Genomic DNA, 21,150 nt, shown 5'->3' on the forward strand with positions numbered 1-21,150 from the left:
CAATTGCGTGCCCTTTAAGTAGGCTGGAGAGCCGCTGTAACTTCAGAGGAACCACTTCCTCTCTCTGAACCTGTTTTCCCACTTGTAAATAAGGAGATTGGACTGAACTCTGGCCTAATAACAGATACGTAGCCAACTTATGATGGTTTATGCTCTACCCACATTAACTTCTATTAACTCATTTTGCCTTCACAGCAAGGGGCAAAGCTTATTTGTAGGAGTCTTTGGTACCATTCCAAATGGGCTAGCTCTCTCCCACATTAATTTCTCCTTTTCCCTCAGAGCTGGAGCTCTAATCACGTGATTCATGTGTGATTAATGTGTTTAGCAACCCACTGGCTCTTTCTCTGAGCCTCTTGTGAAATATGCTTTCCTGTGTGGCAATCAGAATGCTTTGTGACTTGAACAAAGTAAACTAGAGACTCAACAAGTTAGATTCATCGCCTTCCTTCCATGATGTTTTGATTTTGACCTCTGGGAGAAGAAACAACCTTGATATCTTCTGAGTAAATAAACTCCCAGTGGCTGAATTCAGCCAAACCATGAAATGGATTATCCCCTAGTCCATAAAGGGCCTCCCTGGCGCATGACTCTTTGCTGTTCCTTAGTTAGGCCTTAGAGACTTTGCTCAGCCTCTGCCTGAAAGGCTCCTCCCCCAGATAGCCACTAGACCCTTTCCCCACCTCCTTCAAATCTTTACTCAAATCTTACCTTTTCACAAGGCCTACCCTGAGCTTCCTATGTAAACTTGTGTGATCTGTGTCCCTTCCTTTGTTTCTTCCTTTACCTTCTAAAAGAAAGCACTGCTAAAAAATCACAAAGAAAAAAAATAATTCATTTACTATCTTATCTGCCAGTAAGTTTCAAAGAGATGAAGATGGCAGTTCATCGATTCAACAAATACTGCTCTTTGTCAGCTACTGAGTTAATAGGAATTCAGTCTTCAGTTCTATTTTTTTCAGTTCAATAAGCATTACACTGGTGGTCTCCTAAGAGTGAGCCTTGAGGTTTGGTGGTGAATTGTGTCGAGATGGAGATCCGGCCAAGTCTGTGAAGGCAGTGAACTTGAAATGAAGACCCGAGTTCAAATCCTAGATCACCTTCCTTGGTCGCCTTGGGTAAGTCCCTTCCCCTTTCAGTTTTCCTTCTCTAAAATAAAGGGAGTGTACTAGTTAACCTCTAAGATTTCTTCTGGCTCTACTGTTTGATGATTTTACCCTTATTTCACTGAGAGTTATGGCCTCTTGAATCATTGTGAATTCCCAGGGGTGAATGGGCAAACACGCAAGAGGACAAGATAAATGGAACAGTGTATGCCTATGAGCTGTTTCTTATGAGCCAACACCTTTGGGGCCAGAGGTCTTCCTTAAGCATGAGTAGTCATTGGGTGACAGCTGAAGTGGTTAACTCAAGGTCATCCTTTTTGGTTTTGGCTGTGTATCCTTCAGCCAAAGTAGGGTGCCCAGCTCATGTGTCTGCATCCTCAGCAGAGGAAGTGTTCCGTGGTGCACAGAATTGACGTTAGCTTCTGGTTAGCCTACTAAGCACAGAGAAGGGAGTGTGAAGAGGGCAAGTTTTGGTTAGGTGTGAGGTATGCTCGAGAAATTCTCATTGAAGCCACGAGGAGAGCATTCCAGAGATGTGAAATGCATGTGCCCAGAATGGGAATGATGCAATTCCAGCGAATGTCCAGGGCATATTGAATAGGCTATCCATGAGCCTCCCACTTTCCCTTGCATTTGCTTTCTTTTCTTTTTAAGTGTTGTTAAAAGAGCAACAAATCTCTTACTTGGTTGTGGGTATGAATTGACTGACGTGGCGTGCAGGCAACTGCATTTATGGAATCAGAGAACAGCATATGGTACCAAGAGTCAGAAAACCTGTGGACGTTTTCCTTTGACTCCCTGGGCCTCATTTTCTCCATCTGAAAAATACAGGGATTGAACTAGGATCTTTCTAATACATGATGATTCTAAGTCATCTAGTCTACTACATCAGGATACCACAGCAGGTATCAACAAACTCCAACCCATGGCTGCTGTCTGTTTTTGCAAAGCCTGCAAGCACCACTGAAACAGGCTGGCACTGTGCACCTTGGAAACCAAGTCAGGTGTCCTCCTGTGTTCCCTCTTGCTCCCTCTGCTCCCAACGCCTGCCTTCCCTGCCAGTGTTTTAGCATTGCTGCTGTTCAGGGACCCTGCTAGTCACTGCCTACACAATGGGGTTGTGCTACTAGTGACTGCTGGTCACTGAGCAGTGGAATCTCATTCAGGTTAAAAATCAAAAAAGGAAATTCTGCCATTTGCAGCAACATGGAAGAAGCTAAAGGACATTATGCTACGTGAAATACACCAGACCAAGTCTAAGTGACTACTAAGTCACTAACGGGCTGGTAGCATATATGGCATGCATACACTAGGCAAAGAGATGATTCGTTCCCTGGGCAGGATAGAGTAGGACACAACAAGATTACATCTCATTACTCAGAACAGCATATGATTTAAAACTTATGAATTGCTTAGTTCTAGAATTTTCCACTCTGTATTTTCTGACATTTGAAACACAGAAAGTGAAACTGCAGATAAGGGGTTTGCTGTACAGACTTAACCCTAATGCTAGTACTAGAAACCTGTAAATGAGAGAGATGTGGCCTCTGTGTGGAAGAACGCACGGTCTAAGAAATTTCAAATTGTTAATGGCAAAATGGCACCAGATGTTAGACTTGGGTCTTTGAGTTTGGTTAAAAAAGAATTCAGAGCCAAGAATCAAATACAAGCAAAAGGTCATTTAGAAAGTCACAGAGGTAGAAGACGTGAGCTAGACTGCTGGGCTCAGGAAGCAAGTTAAGAGGCAAAAGAAAGGCTCTTGGAGCTTAGGACAAAGAAGAAAGGGGGAGGAAAGGCGTGTGCCTGCTAGAGAGAAAAAACAATGGGACGAATCCTTTGTCTTAAGGGCTGTCTGAAGGGTGTTTAACTGGAGGTCTCAGGGGAGGATTATAATAGAATATTCACCAGCTTTCCAGGTGTGTCCTTTCAGAGTCATTGTCTTTACTGATTGGTGGGCCCCAGGGCAGAGAATCTTTAGTCAGTGCGAATGGAGGCTGGTCCTGATGTCAGCCGTGCATCACCCTGCCTGGTTTTGCTGTTTCTAGGCCCAGAATTGAGACATAGCTGAGGCCTAGATGTTATCTCTAAGGTTTAAAGTTTAAGTAAGTGGTCGTGCAAGGGCTTGTACAGGAGTCCCTTGAGGCTATTCTCAGGTGCCCCTGGTTTCTCCTCTAACGGGTGCTGTGGGGATTTACCACATGACTAACCAGATGCCAGGGGAGGAAAAGTCAGGGGAGGGTCTGAGCTGCACCAGCAGCAGATAAAGGTCAGGGGGGTTTACACCACATGACTAGAGGTATGCTAGAGGAGGAAAGGTCACCCTGGGGGTTAGGTCCCACCCCAATTTTGCCATTGCTAGGCCCCTGGTGCTTTCCACCTGTACCTAGTCTATTCTTACTCTTCTTGTGTCTAACTGCCTACTATATCATCATGCGATAACGTCTGAGAACGTTTCCTACGGGCTAATGGCAAGACTACCAGAAAAAAGTGCTGGTATGACGCTCAGCTTTCCAGTCCCCATGGAACTCCGTCCCTGAAACCTTCCATCCACTTTCGGGATGTTTTCCTAGAAGATGAGGGCAGGAGAGGCAGTTGTAAATAAACCGAAGGAGCAACCTTCCTCCTGGAAGAAAAAAGATGAGCACTGAGCTTATCTGGATTTGATTTGCGATCCTGTGCTTAACGACCGGAAAGTCTGTCCCATACAGGTTGGTGACACTAACTAAAATAAGGAGGGGGGCGGACCTAAGATAGGGGAGAAACCGGGGATCCCTGCTGCGCACGCGCATTTGGTTTCTGGCGGGCGCAAAGCCCCACTGGGTCGGAAACCTTACGTCAAAGTCTACGTTGAAAAACGTAGGGCGGGCGGCGAGGAAAACGCAGGCTCTCGGGTCACGTGATGCGGCAGGCGCGTCGTTGACACCTCCCTCTCCAAGATGGCGTCCTTGCTGCAATCGGAGCGGGTTCTCTACCTAGTCCAGGGAGAAAAGAAGGTTCGGGCCCCTCTCTCGCAGCTGTACTTCTGCCGCTATTGTAGCGAGCTGCGGTCGTTGGAATGTGTGTCTCACGAGGTAACGCAGTCTTCTCGCAAAGGCTATGTGTGTTGGGGGAGGGGAAGAGGCGTTCATATTAGTCACCGCGTCGGACGGGGCGGTTCTCCCAACGTGCTGATTGGCCTGTTTCCCGTCACTCAGATTTGCTTGAGCTTTAATTTGCTTGTCATTTGTCACTTGAAAAGGAGGAGCGGCCTTGGGTGGGGCTGAGCGGATCTTCTGGTTCCAAGGCACCCTTGGATTGGACAAACTTGACTTTGGGAATCCTGGCTATCTTAGGGGGGGTTTGATAATGGGGTGGGTCGGAAAGAAAAAGGCGTGGGCGTGCTTAATTCACGCCACTTGAGGGGCGAGATGCCGTCCTTGCACGATTGATTTGCGTGGAATGGACGCAAGCATTGTCATTCATGCCCCTCCCATTCTGGAAGTTCTGCCTCTACTTTGTCCCGAAACTAGGCCCTGCTCAGACTCTGTCCTGGCTCAGGCCATGGCCTGCAGCAGGGAAGAGGTTGGGATGGGGTGAGCGGAGCCAAAAACGTTTACAACAGGGCAAGTCGTGTAAGAAGCTGAGTGTTCTGTTCATGGTGCGTCCCCTGAGGGTAGGGGGGGGCTGTCGTCCTTCGCAACAAATAGGCATTGGTGGTGAGATTGCTCATAAGGTAAAAGACCCCGCCCCGTAAAAAAATCACCAGGTCACTAAAGCCAAAACTTCTGCAGCGCTTGGCACATCTCGTTCGTTCAGTAAACTTTGGGAATTAAAAGATGAGCAAGACATAATCCTGCGCTTGAATAGCTCACAGTCTCATGAAGAAAAAGCTGATAGTAATAATAGATACAGTTAATTCAGTACTTTCTATATGCCTTATACTTTACATAATCTCCTTTAATCTTCCTGCAACCCAGTGGAGTGGGTACCTTTTATAAAAAGAAAATCATTTGACAGGTAAAGAAATGGACATAAAATGTTTTCCCTAGGCCACAGAGCCAGACATTTGGGGGTCAGAGGGAGAGCCAGGATTTGAAAACGAGCAGACTGACTCAGAACTTTAGTGAAGATCCCTGGGCTGTTAAAAAATGCATATGAAAAACATTGCTTATATTACAAGCCACTTTACATAGTATCAATATTTTACTGGGGATATTTTTCACAGCATTAAGAATCGTGAGGGGAGGCATTTAAATAATAGAAGAAAAATAAATGCTATATATGTGTAATATGACATTGATTTTTCAGGGATTTTTTTTCTCCATGAACACTTTGTGTGTGTTTATGTGCGCAAGTGTATCTGTGTATCTCCTTGGCAGGTCCTTTCTCTTTTAGATGCTTACTTGTTCCAGCTCCACCCTTACAATTTGTTGGACTAGATTCTCATTTGGTGGTGATTAGGGAGCTGAGCCTTCCTGCCCTCTAAGGATGTCCAGTTAGGACATTGAGTCAGTAGCTGCATCTTTACAGACTGGTGTGCACCTGTGAGATAGAGGCCGTTAGGGCTTGGGAAAGGATGAGACTGGGGAGGGCTGGAGCAGTCCAGGGAGCTCTCATGGAGAGCCTGGTTTCGAGCTGCATGTGAAGGGACAAGCGTAATTTGGAAAGGGACACACAGGAATCATTTATATTTTGCCTTTTTATGATGAGTCAGTGCAAATACTAGTTAGTGATATTCTGTTTTATGTTTTGGGAGATTTTTGAGCTGTAATTTTATTAACATTTTCAAAGATGGTCCTGTTCATAGCAGATGATGAAAAAAGAAGCCAGTTTTTATCATAGTATTTATTGAGTGACTTTGTCTTTCCATATGCAGGGGACTAGAATTCTAGAATTGTCAAATAGGATCTATTTACATTTAACCAAGTAATTATTCAGACCTTACAAAATACAATGAATTTAATTTTTGTATTGTGTTTTGAGTTAAATACAATAGTAGTTTAGCTTAGTTTAATTTTCCATTTAAATATCTCTGATTGGTTGACTATAGCTGACTTTGTAAATTATAATTTATAACTGTTCTTCAGTGAACATGTACTGCTTCAGAATGAGAAAACTTTTTAAGTCTCACAATTTAAGTGTGGTCAAATCACTACAATCCAATAAAGCTAAACTAGATAAGAAGAATATTTGATCACAGCTTTACAAATTAGCTTATTTTATTTATTAATATATTCTTCAGGTTATTATAGAGTTCTTCTTTTACATAGATAATTTTTAACAAATCTAATTCATAAAATCCTGATGGAAGGGAAAAGGAAAGATCAGAAAGGAAAAATAGAAGGGTTTAGGCAGTCTGGATGATTAAAACAAACAGGTGATTAAGGAATAAACCCTAAGATGAAAATAATTTAGGTCCTTTGCCAGATCAGCGGTTTCTCCCCTTCTGCTTCAGTATAACGTAGTTTAAATTTTACTCTTCTGGCAGAGACATATACACCAGCTAAGCTGAGTTTCTTTTCCTCTGATTTTTTAAATTTCTTGTTTCTTTCTAGGTGGACTCCCACTATTGTCCCAGTTGCTTAGAAAATATGCCATCAGCGGAAGCCAAACTAAAAAAGAACAGGTAAGACCGGGATTCATTTTTTGTTTTCCTCAACAATTTTTGTAGTAGCTGGTAAGAAAACACATGGAATAAACTTTTATTTTTTAACTAGCTTTTTTTCTTTTTCTTTTTGCATCACCTTTGCAAAAGATAAAATGTCCTTTGACCCTTTAAATAAACGTCCCATTTTAGAACAGTTTCAGACTTAAGAATTATTGTGAAGATGATACAAAGAATTCCCATTTACCCCATACCCAGTCTCCCCTATTTTTTAAAATTTATTTGAGGGAGGCAGAGGGGCAGGGAGAAAGGGAGGGAGGGAGGGTGAAAAGAGAAACAGCAATTTGTTCCATTTATTTCTGCATTCATTGGTTGATTCTTGGTATGCACCCTGACCAGGGATTGAATTCATGACCTTGCTGTATTGGGAGGACACTGACCCACTGAGCTGCCCGGCCAGGGCCCCCCCAGTTGTTAACGTCATACATTAGCGTGGTATATTTGTCTCATTAATGAACAGTACTGGTACATTATTATTAAAAAGCAACACATTTTATTCAGATTTCTTTATTTTTTCCCCTAATCTCCATTTTCTTTCCCAGTGTCCTATTCAGGATATTCACATTTTATTTAATAGTTATGTCTCCCTGGGCTCCTGACATTCTCTTAGACTTTTCTTGGTTTTGATGACCTTGAAAGTTTTGAGGAGTAATGGTCAGATGTATTGTAGAATGTCAGTTGGAATTTTTCTGATGTTTTTCTCATCAGCTAGGAGAATATGTTTTGGGGGGGAGGACCACAGAGGTAAAGTGCATCTCTCAACATATCAAGGGAACATACTATCAGTATGACTGTCACTGTTGATGTTAACCTTGATTATTTGGCTTTAGCTAGTGCTTGTCAGGTTTCTCCCATGTAAAGTTACTCTTTTTTCCTCCTCCTTTCTCAGGCTATACTCTTTAAAAGGAAATCCCTATCAACAGCCCACACTTAAATAGTGAGGAGTTATGCTTCCCCTCTGTGAGGGCTATTTACATAAATTATTTGGAATTATTTTACATGGAAGATTTTTCTCTTCTCCCTCATTTATTTATTTAACCATTGACTTAAAGCAGAACCGGCTCATGGATATTTATTTTATACTTTAGATTATAATCCAGTACTACTTTTCTTATTTGCCCAAAGTGGCCCACCTTTGGCCATTGGGAACTCTGTCAGTAGACTCCTGTACCCCTTTGACTTACTCCAGTTGTTGTGTGTGGGGGTTGTTTGTTTATTCTTTAGAGCACTTTCTTTCCAGTACTACAAGATTTTCTAGGCTCGTCCGGTATATTTTCTGCCTCAATCCTAGAATGAACCATTTTTCCAGGAAGCTTTGGTTTCTTTTATTGGAAAATGGTATTAAAAACCAAGACCTGGGTAGCAGGTGTGCTCATTGCTCCTGCGTGCTGTTTGGTTTTTCACTCGATGTGAAACTCCTTTGCCATCATACTCCCACTCCCCAGTGGATATGAACCATTATTATTTGCCTTTCCGGTCTCTGAGAAATACTTTCTGATAAGCCATATAGTTTGTATACTGTTCCCACATTAATTTTTATCATTTAATCCTGAAAATATCCCTGTGCGGTGGATACTCTTATTATCCTTATTTGAGGATATCCAGACGGCAAAATGTTGCAGCTAATTGGTGTGATGGAATGGAACTTCAGACCAAGTCCAGGACTGGCCGTGAATCTTGCTCATCTCAGGTGGTGGAAAATTTTAAAACAACAAGGTACAAGGGCTCCTGAAGAGGAAATGTTGGCCGAGCACGAGGAGGATAGTGCCAGAAAGCCTGGAAAATGCAGCACTTCGGAACCATTCCAGTTTGATAGCATTGTTTGGTATCTCTTTCAGCTCGCTGGCACAGCAAATAAGCAGTTATTTTCCAAACCAATTTCACAGATCATTGCATTGTTACCTCTCAGTTTTCCATTGTGCAATTGGTCTGTTGTCTCTCAAGGTACAAGCTGTGACATTTCTGCTTTCCTCAGATCTCTTTGTGTTCTGTAGAAGCATAAAGAGAGTCTGAAAATAGTTAACTGCAAATTGTTAACACTGATGCCCTCAGTGGAGTAGGACTTGGTCAGGCTCTAATTCTTCAGGAACTTTGGTGATGATTGCTTTTTTTTTAAAAAAATAATGAACATATAATACTTCTGAAATTTTAAAACAAAGTTTGCAAGAGTCGCGGGAATACTTTGTTAGTTCTTTGTGCTTGAGAGACACTTCTCCTTTACAGTTCTCTCTTGAATTTCTAATACCTAGAACAATGGGGCATAGTAGGTGCTTGGTAATGTTTGTTGAGTAAATGGATTGTTGTATTTTTTTGTGTCATAGGTGCGCCAATTGCTTTGACTGTCCCGGATGCATGCACACGCTCTCCACCCGCGCAACAAGCATCTCCACACAGCTTCCCGACGACCCAGCCAAGACCACCATGAAGAAAGCCTATTACCTGGCCTGTGGGTTTTGTCGCTGGACATCTAGAGATGTGGGCATGGCAGACAAATCTGTGGGTGAGTGGCATAGACTTCACCTGGAGGTTTTGTGAAATCAGCAGCACCGTAATTGCCCGCAGGGTATTATTTGTTACCTTTTGGGTAGTAGGAGCTAAATTTAAAGTACGTTGTCATTAAATCTTTTGCATTCCCAAATTCTCACACTTAGGGACGATATTTCATCTAAGACAAGGTTAACTAGTTTTCTTAGAGTTGGTAAAATAGTTTTTATAAATCTGACACTTTCTTAAACTCAAAATATTGATGCTCTTTATGAAAAATAAGTGTTCCTGATAGCAAAACACACCATGAGCAAAATTAAAAATAAAAGTGAAAAATTAAGAAAAATATTCGGATCATATGCAACAAACTAAAGATAAATAACCAAAAATGAGGAACCCTTATCAATCAATAGGAAGGAGACTCAATAGAAAAGTAGGCAAAAGACATGAACAGCAGCTCACAGAGTACATATAAAAATGGCCAGGAACCAAAATGTGCACCCTGAAGATGCCATAATAGGCTTAAAATGGTATCTGTCTTCACCCCATACCCTTAAAGTAACCTTGCACATTCCATGGAAAGACCTGAAACTTCTTTGAAGTCATAACTCACATCTCACCCTCTCATGTCCCTCCTCTCAAATTTTATAGACCTTTTTTTTTTTTTTTAAATAAAGGAGTCTTTATTCAAAAGCTATGCCATTTTGGAATAACAGCTTTCTGCCTGCATTAGTCACTTAAGCCTATCAAGGCTAAGCGCTTTAACTCTTTAGTTACAGCTTTAATCACTTAAGCTGATCAAATAAGGCTAAAATCTTTAACTCCTGAGTTCGCCTATTGTTTCCGCCAGTTAGTTTTTAATTATCTCATTTCTATAGAATTGGTTTACAAACTAAAAGAACAAAAGATACAAAAGCTACACAATGTTGGAAAAATGGCAGGCTTCTGCCCCAGAAGCCCTCCCCTCTAGAACACCCAAAGAAGCAGAACCCTGCCACCCTCTGCAGGCTGGCCTGACCCTCAGCTGTGCCCAGACTTCCTTCTCCCATCCAAAATACCGTCCTTTGGGAAAGGCACGCAGCGGCGGCACGGTCATCCGGGCTTCCTAAAGGAAGACAGCTCTTTTTATCTTTACTGTTTCTTTGGATATCATGAACTGCCTTGTGATGTTAATATTGTTTATATGTGAATTTTTCAAGTATCTTCAAGTCATATTAATATGAGTTCTTTGGGAACAAAGAACCTGCATTGAGTGTATGAATTCTTCATTTAGCTTTCATTGTCCAGTTAATTTGATTTTTTGTTTTCACATACAACTTGATGAGGCAGTATTTTCTGTAAAAAGTCAATAAATACACATTAAAAGTTCGTTCACGTTTACTATTAATCAGGAAAATGCAAATTGAAACCTCATTGATTTGGTAAAATGTTTTATATCTGGTAATAAGTGTTGACAAGAATATGGGGAAATAGTTCTTTCATACACTACCACCTTGAAGAGCAGTTTAACAATGTCTGTTCAAATTTAAATTGCTTTTTTCATTCTCCCCGGCAATTCCATGTCCCCAGTATCTATCCTGAAGCATTCACACAAATGCTCAAGGATACATGGATGCATATGAATATGTGTGTGTACATATCTATGTATGAAATGTTTATCAGTGGAACAGAAAAATTATGTGTGTTTGGACCTAAAGACTACATAAGGCATTAATTACCTGTCCATCTTTTGAGCATTTCAGAGTGAAGACTTCCTTTATTTTTTCATTTCTTATACTTTAGAGAATAGAAATACTCTTTATACAATCAGTTCAAAATCTTAACTTGCCATTTAATTTTTATATAAATAGCGTTGCTAACTATTGTTTTTTTCTTTCTGAATTCCATTTAATTTTCTGAAAACATTTTAGACATTAAAAATTCCCATTTGTGGATTTTAATAAAAGATTTTTGCTTACTAATATATGAGAACGCTCATACCAAACTTATGTCATGTGACATAACTAAAATGAACGTGGATAATTCTTACACAATATGGACGGAAATATGGGTTACTATTCTTTAGATTCAGCGCTGTTCTTAAAAATCTAATCCTTGATTCTGTTTACTTTGCCTCTTGGTTTAGAATGCTTGAGTTCTCAGTTCTTTTGACTTTGTACATTAAGTTGATAAAATATTCTTCAAAAACAAAAAATGTTAATTAAACAAGCATAATCTTAGTTCCTTAAAAATGCTCATTGGTGGGTAGGTATTTCCTGAAATGTGATTTATATCAGAATGACTCCATAGCAGCTTCTTAGATTTTGAGTAAATATTTGTATGTGTATGTTTTAATTCCAATGTAGCAAGTGAGTTGTTTGAATTTGTTTGAATTTAAGTTAAACATAAAAAAAAAAAAACCCTCAAATGGCAGCGTAATATATGTCTCAGTGAGTTAAAATGTATATTTCCATGTTTGTATTATGTCTCTTTTTAGCAAATTAAAGAAACAAAGCCTACAAATCCAAACAAATTTCTCAATTTGTTCCTCTGTAAGTGAATGTTTATGCTTTTTGGATTGGGAGCCATTAGGATTAGAGAATTTTTTATTTTAGAACTTAAAGCCTGTGCTTTCTTCTAGAAAGCTCATTCTTCTAGGGTATCTTGACACTGATAATTGAGTTCCAGGAGCTCTGAAAAGAGTACAGATAATTTCATTCTTCCGTGATGTCATTGGTGTCTGAGGAGCTCTGAAACCACTTTAGTCGGAACTGTTTGTTTTTAAGTGTGCCATTGTGTCAGTAATGTGCAGAGAAAAACTCACAATGACATCGTTGTCTCCCAAATTGCTCTTTAGAGTAAATTACCAGTTCTACAGAAGCAATTAGGTAGAACATTTAGATTTTTAAAGATACTACAACTGAAACATTTCTTCCGCATAATTATTTTTCCTGGTTTCCTTAAGCAGACAATCTTTAAAATATGAATAATGTACAAAAGAATGTTTTTGCTGCCATTTCTTGCAAGGGAGTATAGTGGCACCTTCAGCAAGAGTCCTTTTGGTATTGAAAAAAGTTATTTTAACTTACACAAATAATTCACATTCATGTATTTGTCCCCCAGCTTAAGAAAGCAAATATAACCCAGCAGTTGAAAGCCCTTGTGTTGCCCCCTCCCCATACCCTCCTTGCCCTTCCTCCTAGAGAGAGGCGATCATCACTTACCGGTGTCCATGCATGCCTTTGTACTTCATCTGTGTGTTTAGCCACTAGCAGTAATGTTTTTCCGTGTGCAGCAGATGGAAACATGCTGCATGTGTCTGTCCTGCTACAACTTTTCTCTATCAATATTGTATTCATTGATAGTAGTTGATTTCATGCACAACTGATCACCGTTTCCTTACTCAGTCTCTTAATGGACATTTAGGTTGTTGTCAGTTTTTTCCCCTCCACAACAGCACTGTTAGGAACATTCCTGTCTGTGTTTCCTGAGTCACAAGAGTGAGGGTTCTCTGCATAACTAAAAGTAAAATTGCTGGTTTTAAGTTGTGTACTTCTTTAGCTGTCTAAAATGGTTTACTGGTTTTTCCTCCCACTAGCAGTGTGTAGGAGTAGACTACCCTTTGCTTTAGGTCTTTGGCAGTTATTAGTATTGTTTTTCCGGACTGATAGTTGTGAAATGGTATCTCATTATAGCATATTTTTTCAGTTTTTTTTATTAGCTTTATTGAAGTATCATTTACATATAACAAAGCTCACCAATTTTAAGTGTAGACTTGTATGATTTTTGACAAATATGTGTGCTCATGTAGCTGCCACTGCAACCATGTTACAGAACAATTCCATCACCCCAAAGAGTTTCTCAGGGCCCCTTTGCAGCCAGTCTCTTCCCTGACCTCCTGGCTCTTGGCCCACTGATATGCTTTCTATCCCTGTAATTTTGCCTGTTCTAGAAGTTTATATAATTGGAGTCTTCTAGTATGTAGTCTTTTGTGTCTTTTTTCACTTAGCATAATACTTCTCAGGTTCACCCATGTTTTTGCTTTTTTTTGTTGAGTAGTATATCTGTTGTATGGATGTATTGCATTGTCCAGAAAGTCCATTTAAGTTTTTTCTGTAAAATGAAAGACACATTTTTCACTTTCAACAATAACTTTATTGACCCGGATATTTTGAGTATGTCAGCTATCTACCTCATGGTGTAATGTTGGTTTTTCTCAATGTCTCGATTTGATCACTCTCATCATCAACTGCCTACCCAGCCGTGGAGCATCGTCCGGTGAAGAAATCTCCAGCAGGAAACTTTGCAAACCACTTTTGACACATTCGATCAGTCATAGTACCTTCTCCATACACTGCACAAATCTTTTTTGCTTTTTTACCTTTCTTGAAATAATAAAGCATAATATGCCAAAAATGTTGCGTATTTTCTTCCATTTTCAATATTAAACGGATACGCAAGAATTCTCCGATTCTGGTTTTTTCCCCTTAGTGCACACTGATATGACAGCTATCACAGTACAGTCTAACAGGATTGTTTCGCATGAAGTTAAAGACAACTAAGTGCAACTAGAACCATCTTATGGAGAAAAAAATCAAACAAACTTTTTGGCCAACCCAATACCATAGTTTCTCCAGTAATGGACATGTGGATTTTTTCCAGTTTTTGTCTCATGAATAAAACTGTTACGAACATTTGTCTACAAGTCTTACTGTGGACATGTTTTCATTTTTCTTGTGTAAATATCTAGGAGTAGAATTGCTGGGTCATAGGGTGAGTGTATGTTTAACAACTAGAAAATGCCAAATTCTTTTCCAAAGTGGCTGTACGATTTTGGATCCTCACCAGCAGTGTAAGGAGAATTTCAGTTCCTCAGCAACCCTTAGTATTGCTGTGCTTTTCCATTTTAGCCATACCAGTGAGTGTGTAGTGATACACCTCACTGTGGTTTTAATTAGCATTTTCTTAATGTGCTTATTTGCCATATATATGTATTTATATATATATTTATTTTTTGGTGAAGCGATTGTAGATATCCTTTGCCCATTTTTAAACTGAGTTTTTGTCTTTTTATTGAGTTGTAACAGTTGTGTATTCTGGATACAAGTCCTTTGTTCAGTATATGATTTGCAGATATTTTATTTCAGCCTGTAGCTTACCTTTTTATTTTCTCAGCAGTGTCTTTTGAAGACACTGCTAATTTTGATGGGGTTCAATTTATCAATTTTTTATTTTACAGTTTGTGCCTTTTGTATCCTAGTGAAGAAACTTAGCCTAACCCAAGGTCACTAAGGTTTTCACTGGTGTTTTGTTCTAGAAAGACTGTAGTTTTAGCTTTTACAGGTAGGTCTGTTGTCCATTTCAGGGTAAGATTTGTATATGTCGCGAGGTAGCGTGGAGGTTCATTATTTTTGTATATGGGTACCCAGTTGTTGCAGCACCATTTGTTGAAAGTATTCATTATGGTTTTACTTTTAGCTTTTTGGAATAAATAATCTTTTCCTTGATGATTTGTGCTGTTTGTTTCTCATGTCAGAAATTTTTTTCTTATTTTTCCAAACCAACATCATAAAACATAGAAATTGCACAGTGTTGCAGACAAGAGCAGAGTCTCCGGAGTCACAGTTTGGTTCCTGGCTTTCCCACTTACGGTCAGCGTGACTCTGAGCAAGTCGTGCAGCTCTCTGAGCCTCTGCTTTCTCATGTGTCAAATGAGGCTAATCCTGTGATGGAAGTCCCCACCTCACGGGGTCATTACGGGAATAAAATGAAATGTAATACATTTCAAGTGCCTGGCACCGAAGATGCACATGCGTTAGTTGTGCTGGTGACCATTACCACCATTACTACATTTAAAGATTTATTCTGAGCATTCTGGTCTATCTAATTTTAGGACTCTTTCTTGGAAGTTCTGTGAATTTATGTTTTTAAGTCTTATATTGTGGCCTGCAGATGACCTGTGTTGTGAAAATAAAATTATCAAATTATAAAGTTCTTACTTAATGTTCCTGTATTTTGCAGCCAGTGGTGGTTGGCAAGAACCGGAAAATCCTCACACTCAGCGGGTGAGTACAGGGTCATTAGCGAGAGGATGATACAAGAAAAGGTGGAGAGAAGGACTGAAGGTCTTCCATTTTATCAGTGCATGTGGCCTATGCTTAGAAACCCTTGGTGTGTATTTTGATGTCTATTACACAGAAAGTGTTTTTCATGTAAGACATTAAATCACAATGGCAGTTTTTTCCATTAAGTTAATAGAAAAACCTAGGTATAGTTTCAGCTGTGTACTCAAGTTGTGGACTGGAAAAAGGAAATGATACATTTTTGTTTTTCACATACCCACCAACTAAGTTGAGGTTCCTTTTGTTCTCAGATACTCTTGGAAGTATCATCAGCATACAGACATCTTAACTCCTGGATACACCACTAGTTTAGAAGATGCCCTTTGACTCAGTAGTGGTTGCTTATAGAATCATGACTGCAGCATCCTTTAACAGTTGATAGAGATTTGATCTCTGTAGTATACATTAGCGCTGATGTTTTTTTGCCCCTGAAAATAGAATGTAAGGAAGATAATGAAATACTATTGAAAGGAAGTATGTACAGTCAGATTGCAAATCAAACAATTTATTATCTAGTAATTACATCAACAAAAGTTTAAAATACTGAAAGTACCCTGGAGAATAGTGTGGGAATTTGTACCTTTTTACATATATTGTTGTTAGTATAAATTAGTACAAAGTTCTTGAGCTCTCAGCAGTACCTACTTCCTAGAATCGGACCTACAGAAATATTTACACTATGAACAAAAATACATATTCATTTATCATATATTTATTGAGAACTTACTATGTGCCAGACACTGTCCTGAACAATAGGAATACATGGTCCCTATCACCTAGGGAAAACAAAATCAAATAATCCCCAGGTAAAGGAAAAAATAAGTAATATGAAGGAGAGAAATTATGCCATGTGGACATTTATTGGAGGGATAGTTATATCTGTATCTAGGGATGTTGCTAAGCTTTGAGGATAGCAGGCACAGAAGGGAAAGAATTCGGGGCAGGGGAACAGTATACGCACGGAGCTTGTAACTGGAAGAAGCAGAGCAAGTTGTAGGCAAGGTGAGTGGGACGAGTGGAGCGTAGCATCGAGCGACCAGAGGGGCGTATTTGCTGTCAGACCCTGTAGGGTCTTAGAGACTAAGGTAAGGAGTCTGTGAAGCCTATAAAGGTTTTAAGCAAAGACCTGGCAGGATCAGATTAGTGTTTCCAAAACATAATTTCTCCTGAATTGAGAGGACAAGAGTGGATGCCAGGAGACCATTAAGTCTTATCATAGGAAACAGTTAAATACCTTCTAGGATATCTGTACTGGGTAATAAGATGTAGCCTTTAAAAAGAGTGAGGTAGATGACCTAGATGGGAAGTTTATGATACTTTCAGTGGAAAAGAACATTACAAGACTTTTTCTTCTTTTTTATTTTATTTTTTTAAATTTTATTTATTTACTTTTAGAGAGGGGGGAGGGGAGGGAGAGAAACATTGATGTGTGAGCCATTGGTTGCCTCTCGCATGCCCCTAACTGGGGACCTAGCCCGCCACCCAGGCATGTCCCTGACTGGGAATCGAACCAGCAACCCTTTGGTGCACAGGCTGGTGCTCAGTCCACTGAACTGCAGCAGCCAGGACAGTTTTTTTCTTGTATGGAAAATAAAAAGATCTGTATTTATTTTTATGCATATAAAGCTATATGTCTATACATGGGTTTTTTAAAAAATGTATTAAAAATATAATATCATACCTTTGCCTTTAAGTGTGTAAGAAGGATATCTAAACTCTAATAGTGGGTACCTTCAGTGAGGACAGATTAGATTTGGGCATGAGAGATGAAAAAGAAGTTTCACTTATTTTTATGTTTGTATATTTTTTGAATGCTTCACAATTAACATATGTTGTTTTTATGATTAAAATATATTATAAAAATGTGTGAGGGAATGGGGGAGAAAATAGAGTATGAAATATTACATTCTTAGAAATAGATGGTCCTGTGGCCTTGCAGAAAAAATAGCATTTGTGAGGGGAAATAAGTAATGAAGTAAAAGAACAGTCAATAGACAGCATGACATTTCCAAGCCTTTTCATTGCCCATTTCTTCCTGTTGTTGACCTTGAAAGTTCCATTTCAATTCCAAAGTAGATCACGTAATGGAGATAAATTCTCTTTGAAGAAAAGGGCAAACCTGCCACCTTAATAATTTGTCCTCTCTGTTTTTTATGTGTCTCGTCAGTATAGCTGATTAATTTTGTATGCTTTCTGTTAGCTTTTTCGTGAAATGAATTCTGAGTCTTTGATTTATTACAGATGAACAAATTGATTGAATATTACCAGCAGCTTGCTCAGAAAGAGAAGGTTGAGCGAGATCGCAAGAAACTGGCACGACGTCGAAACTATATGCCTTTGGCTTTTTCGGTGAGGACTTTGTACAAAAAGGAGTTTGCAGTTCATTGAACAGACTTAGTACAAAAAGGAGTTTGCAGTTCATTGATCAAGACCTCTGTGGCATGAGAACAGTGACTATTTCAGAAAGTGGCCATTGTCCCTAGCCTCTGAAGGATGGCTAACAGAGAGGTTCCTCAGATCAGAGATGTTCAAGTCCAGTAGTTATGCATTTACCATATCATTAGTTGTGTTTGAGTTCTGAGGACATTTGTGGTTCTTTCTCCGTCATTCCTCTTTTTCTTCTGATTGTTCTTCAAAGAGACTAGAATTTAAACTGTAGGCACCACAGACCTGTTAAGAGTTTTGGATATTAGAAACTCAGAAGTGGTTTTCCAGCTCTAGTTACAATTTTGGCACCTGCCTGTGTTTCTCCTGTATAAAAAACACTGACTTGACACAGTATATTAGCGTGGTTAAATAAATAGTAATATATGCAAGTGTAATTTTTAATAGGAAGTATTTTTGGAAGTCATTCTTTACTGGTCTGTATGCCACCAATCAGAAGCAAGAGATAAGGATTTGGAGCTTTTGTTGTTGTCCCCAAGTTTTATTTACTGTCACAGAAGTTTGTTTTCTGTGTGTTTGCTTGGAGCCAAGCAGGTTGGCATTTAATAAATACCATTTGTTGAATAGCAATAAATGATGCGTCAAGCACTAGGCTAAGCACTTAATTGTAATAATAAAACCTGTGACAACTGGATTGGGGAATAGATGGTATATCCCCATTTTACAGTGGAGGAAATAAGACTTGTAAAGGTTAAATAACTTGTCTTACTGCTTCTGCATGAGAATTAGTTAAGCCATCGAAATTCTAAGAATTGGTAAGGTCCATATAAAAGTATCTAGAATTTAACAAAACATTAAAATTCACAAAGCATCTATATTTGCCAAAGACTTTAATGAAGTCTCAGTGAGTTTTTCTGCATAGTCCCGTGGTACAAACAGCATGTGCCCTGGTGTATTTAGGAAAGGGATTTGAATTAAATGCATCATTCTTCCAACTTTCCCACATAAGCTGCCTGCTGTATGAGTTTGCTTCTATCTTATGCTGCATTTTTTTGTCTCTGTTGCAACCTGCTGCTATTTTGGGGCCTACAGCAACACACTATTCATGTAGTGGTAAGTTCTCTTTTATGATTCTTGCTAACCCTGAAGAAGTTAGCAGATGGTCACTGGTGTTCCAAGAAGACATTGATCATGTGTCTTAGACACTCCACATCTCATCTAAGCCATAGCTTAGATCTTTCAGGTTAATAGTTAAAAAAAAAAAAAAATCACATTATGTTCAGTTTTACTATATTAATGTAGTTTTAGTCTCCACTTTTAGTGCTTTTATTATTATTTTAAGAATAAGATGATGTGGGGCTACAAATTCCTCTCTTTAAAGGAAGCTTTCAAATTAAGTTTGTTTTGGTTTTGTTTGTTTTTTGCTTATTTCCCTGAGCTTCTCATGCTGTCCCACCCAAAATTCTTTCTTTTGATAAGGAGGCTGTGTAAAGGTGGGATTTCTAAGAGGAGTTTCTGAACTCTGTTTAGGACAAATACGGTCTTGGAACGAGGCTTCAGCGACCACGAGCTGGTACAACCATCAGCACTCTTGCCGGACTCTCGTAAGTTTGGACATTCAGTGCCTTTGAAGAAAAAACGAATCAAAACGAGTATTGAAGGAATGTGATTTTTAAGAAAATAAATAAATAACAGTTGCCAGTGGTGAAGAAAATTCTCATACTTAGAAAAGACCTGAACAGAAAGAATATTCTGTAATAGAAGAATACTTCAACTTTTGATCTCTTAGACTTTAAAGCTAATCAGGTGGACCCATGAGAAATTACTGCATTTTCTCTTTTAGCCTTAAAGAAGGAGAGGACCAGAAAGAGATAAAGATTGAGCCAGCTCAAGCTGTGGATGAAGTGGAACCTCTACCTGAAGACTATTATACAAGACCAGTAAATTTAACGGAGGGTAATTTTATACATGATTTTACTTTGTTTATATTTTACAACTAATTCTGCTTTTGTTACTTTTATACCTTGTGATTTGAAGTTTTTCCTAGCATAGTTGTTAGTAGTAAAATGAGTCATGTAAAAAATAAAATAGATTTAATAGAAGTAGTTGTTTAAAGAACTTTGAAATGTCCAGTTTCTGTGTGGTAGTTTTTTGAAGAATATTCACAAAAGCAGTGTTATTTTATGTAATCATTTCATATAAGTGATTTTGAGTAAGTTGCTAAACTAAGCCTGGTTTCTGCCTTTCATGCTAGTAACTACCCTTCAGCAGCGCCTCTTACAGCCTGACTTCCAGCCACTCTGTGCTTCTCAGCTCTACCCTCGTCACAAACATCTTCTGATCAAACGGTCCCTGCGCTGCCGGGTAAGTATTACCTTCTGTAGAGTTGCTGTTTGTACCAGGGGAAAGCAAAAATAAAGTAAAGAAGATTGGTATCTGGCTAATATCATAATCTCTGGGATGCAGTAAATAATAGAGAATAGATAGGTGTCCAGGCAGTATTTTAAATGCTTTTAATATAAACTCAGTATTTGAAAGTTAAGTTCACAGTACTAACCCCTAAAAGAATAGTGAGCGAATAGTTGCTAGTTTAGTAGAGAGGAAACAAAGAGGACTAGTAAAAAATAATTTAAAATCAAGAAGAAAAATTAGCAAAATCCAGGCTCTGGGACTCTATAGAAGAAACATCAGAATTTCTTCAATAAATAAAGGGGAAAAAAACAACCTAGGAAACCTTTTAGATCAGTTCTCTCCACCCAGAACTTCCTCTGATGATGAAAATATTCAGTATCACAGTCCAATGTGGTTGCTACTAGTCCCATGTGACAGCTGAGCACTTGAAATGTGATAGTGCAACTGAGGAACTGAATCTTTCATCTTAATTCATTTAAATACACACTTGTGAATAGTGGCTACTGTTAACAGATAACACAGTGTGAGATTAGAAGAGTCTTAAGAGACATATCGAACAGTGTGTGGACTTTACCTAATTCCTGATTCAAGCAAAACAGAAAAAAAGAAGGGGGCTCGAGAAGGAAGGAAGGAAGGTAAGGAAGGAGATTAGGGAAGGAAAGTAAAAGTTATGAAACCTCTGGGGGAATTTAAACACTGTCTATATTTTTTATGCTGTTAAAAGAATTGTTTATGTTTTAGAGATAATGTTACTTTAAAAATTATCTTTATCTTTTAGAGATATATATGAAAATTTCTGTGGGTGAAATCACATGTCGTCTGATGCTTGTTTCAAAATAATCAAGCGGGGGGGGGTGTGTGGATGAGAATGTAGATGAAAGAAGATTGGCCATTGTTGCTAACAAATTGCTAATTATCGAAGCTGGGTGATGATGGTACCTAGGGATTTATAATACTATTCTGCTTATATTAGAAAATTTCTGTAATGGAAAACCTTTTTTAAAAGAAAGGAAAAGCC

General features: G+C 38.9%; 1 protein-coding gene and 1 long non-coding RNA gene across 3 annotated transcripts in view; one reads left to right on the forward strand and one right to left on the reverse strand.

Moving 5' to 3' along the window:
- Positions 1–916: 916 nt before the first annotated feature.
- Positions 917–4,098, reverse strand: LOC129066542 (uncharacterized). Its single transcript, XR_008528707.1, has 3 exons — positions 3,941–4,098; positions 1,790–1,924; positions 917–1,149 (listed from the first exon to the last, which is right to left on the reverse strand). It is a non-coding gene; the product is annotated as an uncharacterized LOC129066542 (long non-coding RNA).
- DCTN4 (dynactin subunit 4) overlaps positions 4,002–21,150 on the forward strand; it is a 31,977-nt gene continuing 14,828 nt past the window's right edge. The window contains exons 1-9 of one of the 2 annotated variants that reach the window (XM_054568166.1): positions 4,002–4,177; positions 6,641–6,711; positions 9,072–9,250; positions 15,235–15,278; positions 17,577–17,684; positions 18,813–18,833; positions 19,251–19,324; positions 19,564–19,676; positions 19,975–20,084. In XM_054568166.1, the coding sequence (XP_054424141.1) occupies positions 4,043–4,177; positions 6,641–6,711; positions 9,072–9,250; positions 15,235–15,278; positions 17,577–17,684; positions 18,813–18,833; positions 19,251–19,324; positions 19,564–19,676; positions 19,975–20,084 (855 nt within the window). In that variant the 5' untranslated portion in view covers positions 4,002–4,042. The remainder of the gene's footprint in view (positions 4,178–6,640; positions 6,712–9,071; positions 9,251–15,234; positions 15,279–17,576; positions 17,685–18,812; positions 18,834–19,250; positions 19,325–19,563; positions 19,677–19,974; positions 20,085–21,150) is intronic. The other variant, XM_054568167.1, reaches the window with a different exon arrangement.

Source organism: Pteronotus mesoamericanus, unplaced genomic scaffold (assembly GCF_021234165.1).
Source record: "Pteronotus mesoamericanus isolate MK-2021 breed Mesoamerican mustached bat unplaced genomic scaffold, CSHL_Meso_final contig_2, whole genome shotgun sequence".
In the NCBI taxonomy this organism is placed as follows: domain Eukaryota; kingdom Metazoa; phylum Chordata; class Mammalia; order Chiroptera; family Mormoopidae; genus Pteronotus; species Pteronotus mesoamericanus.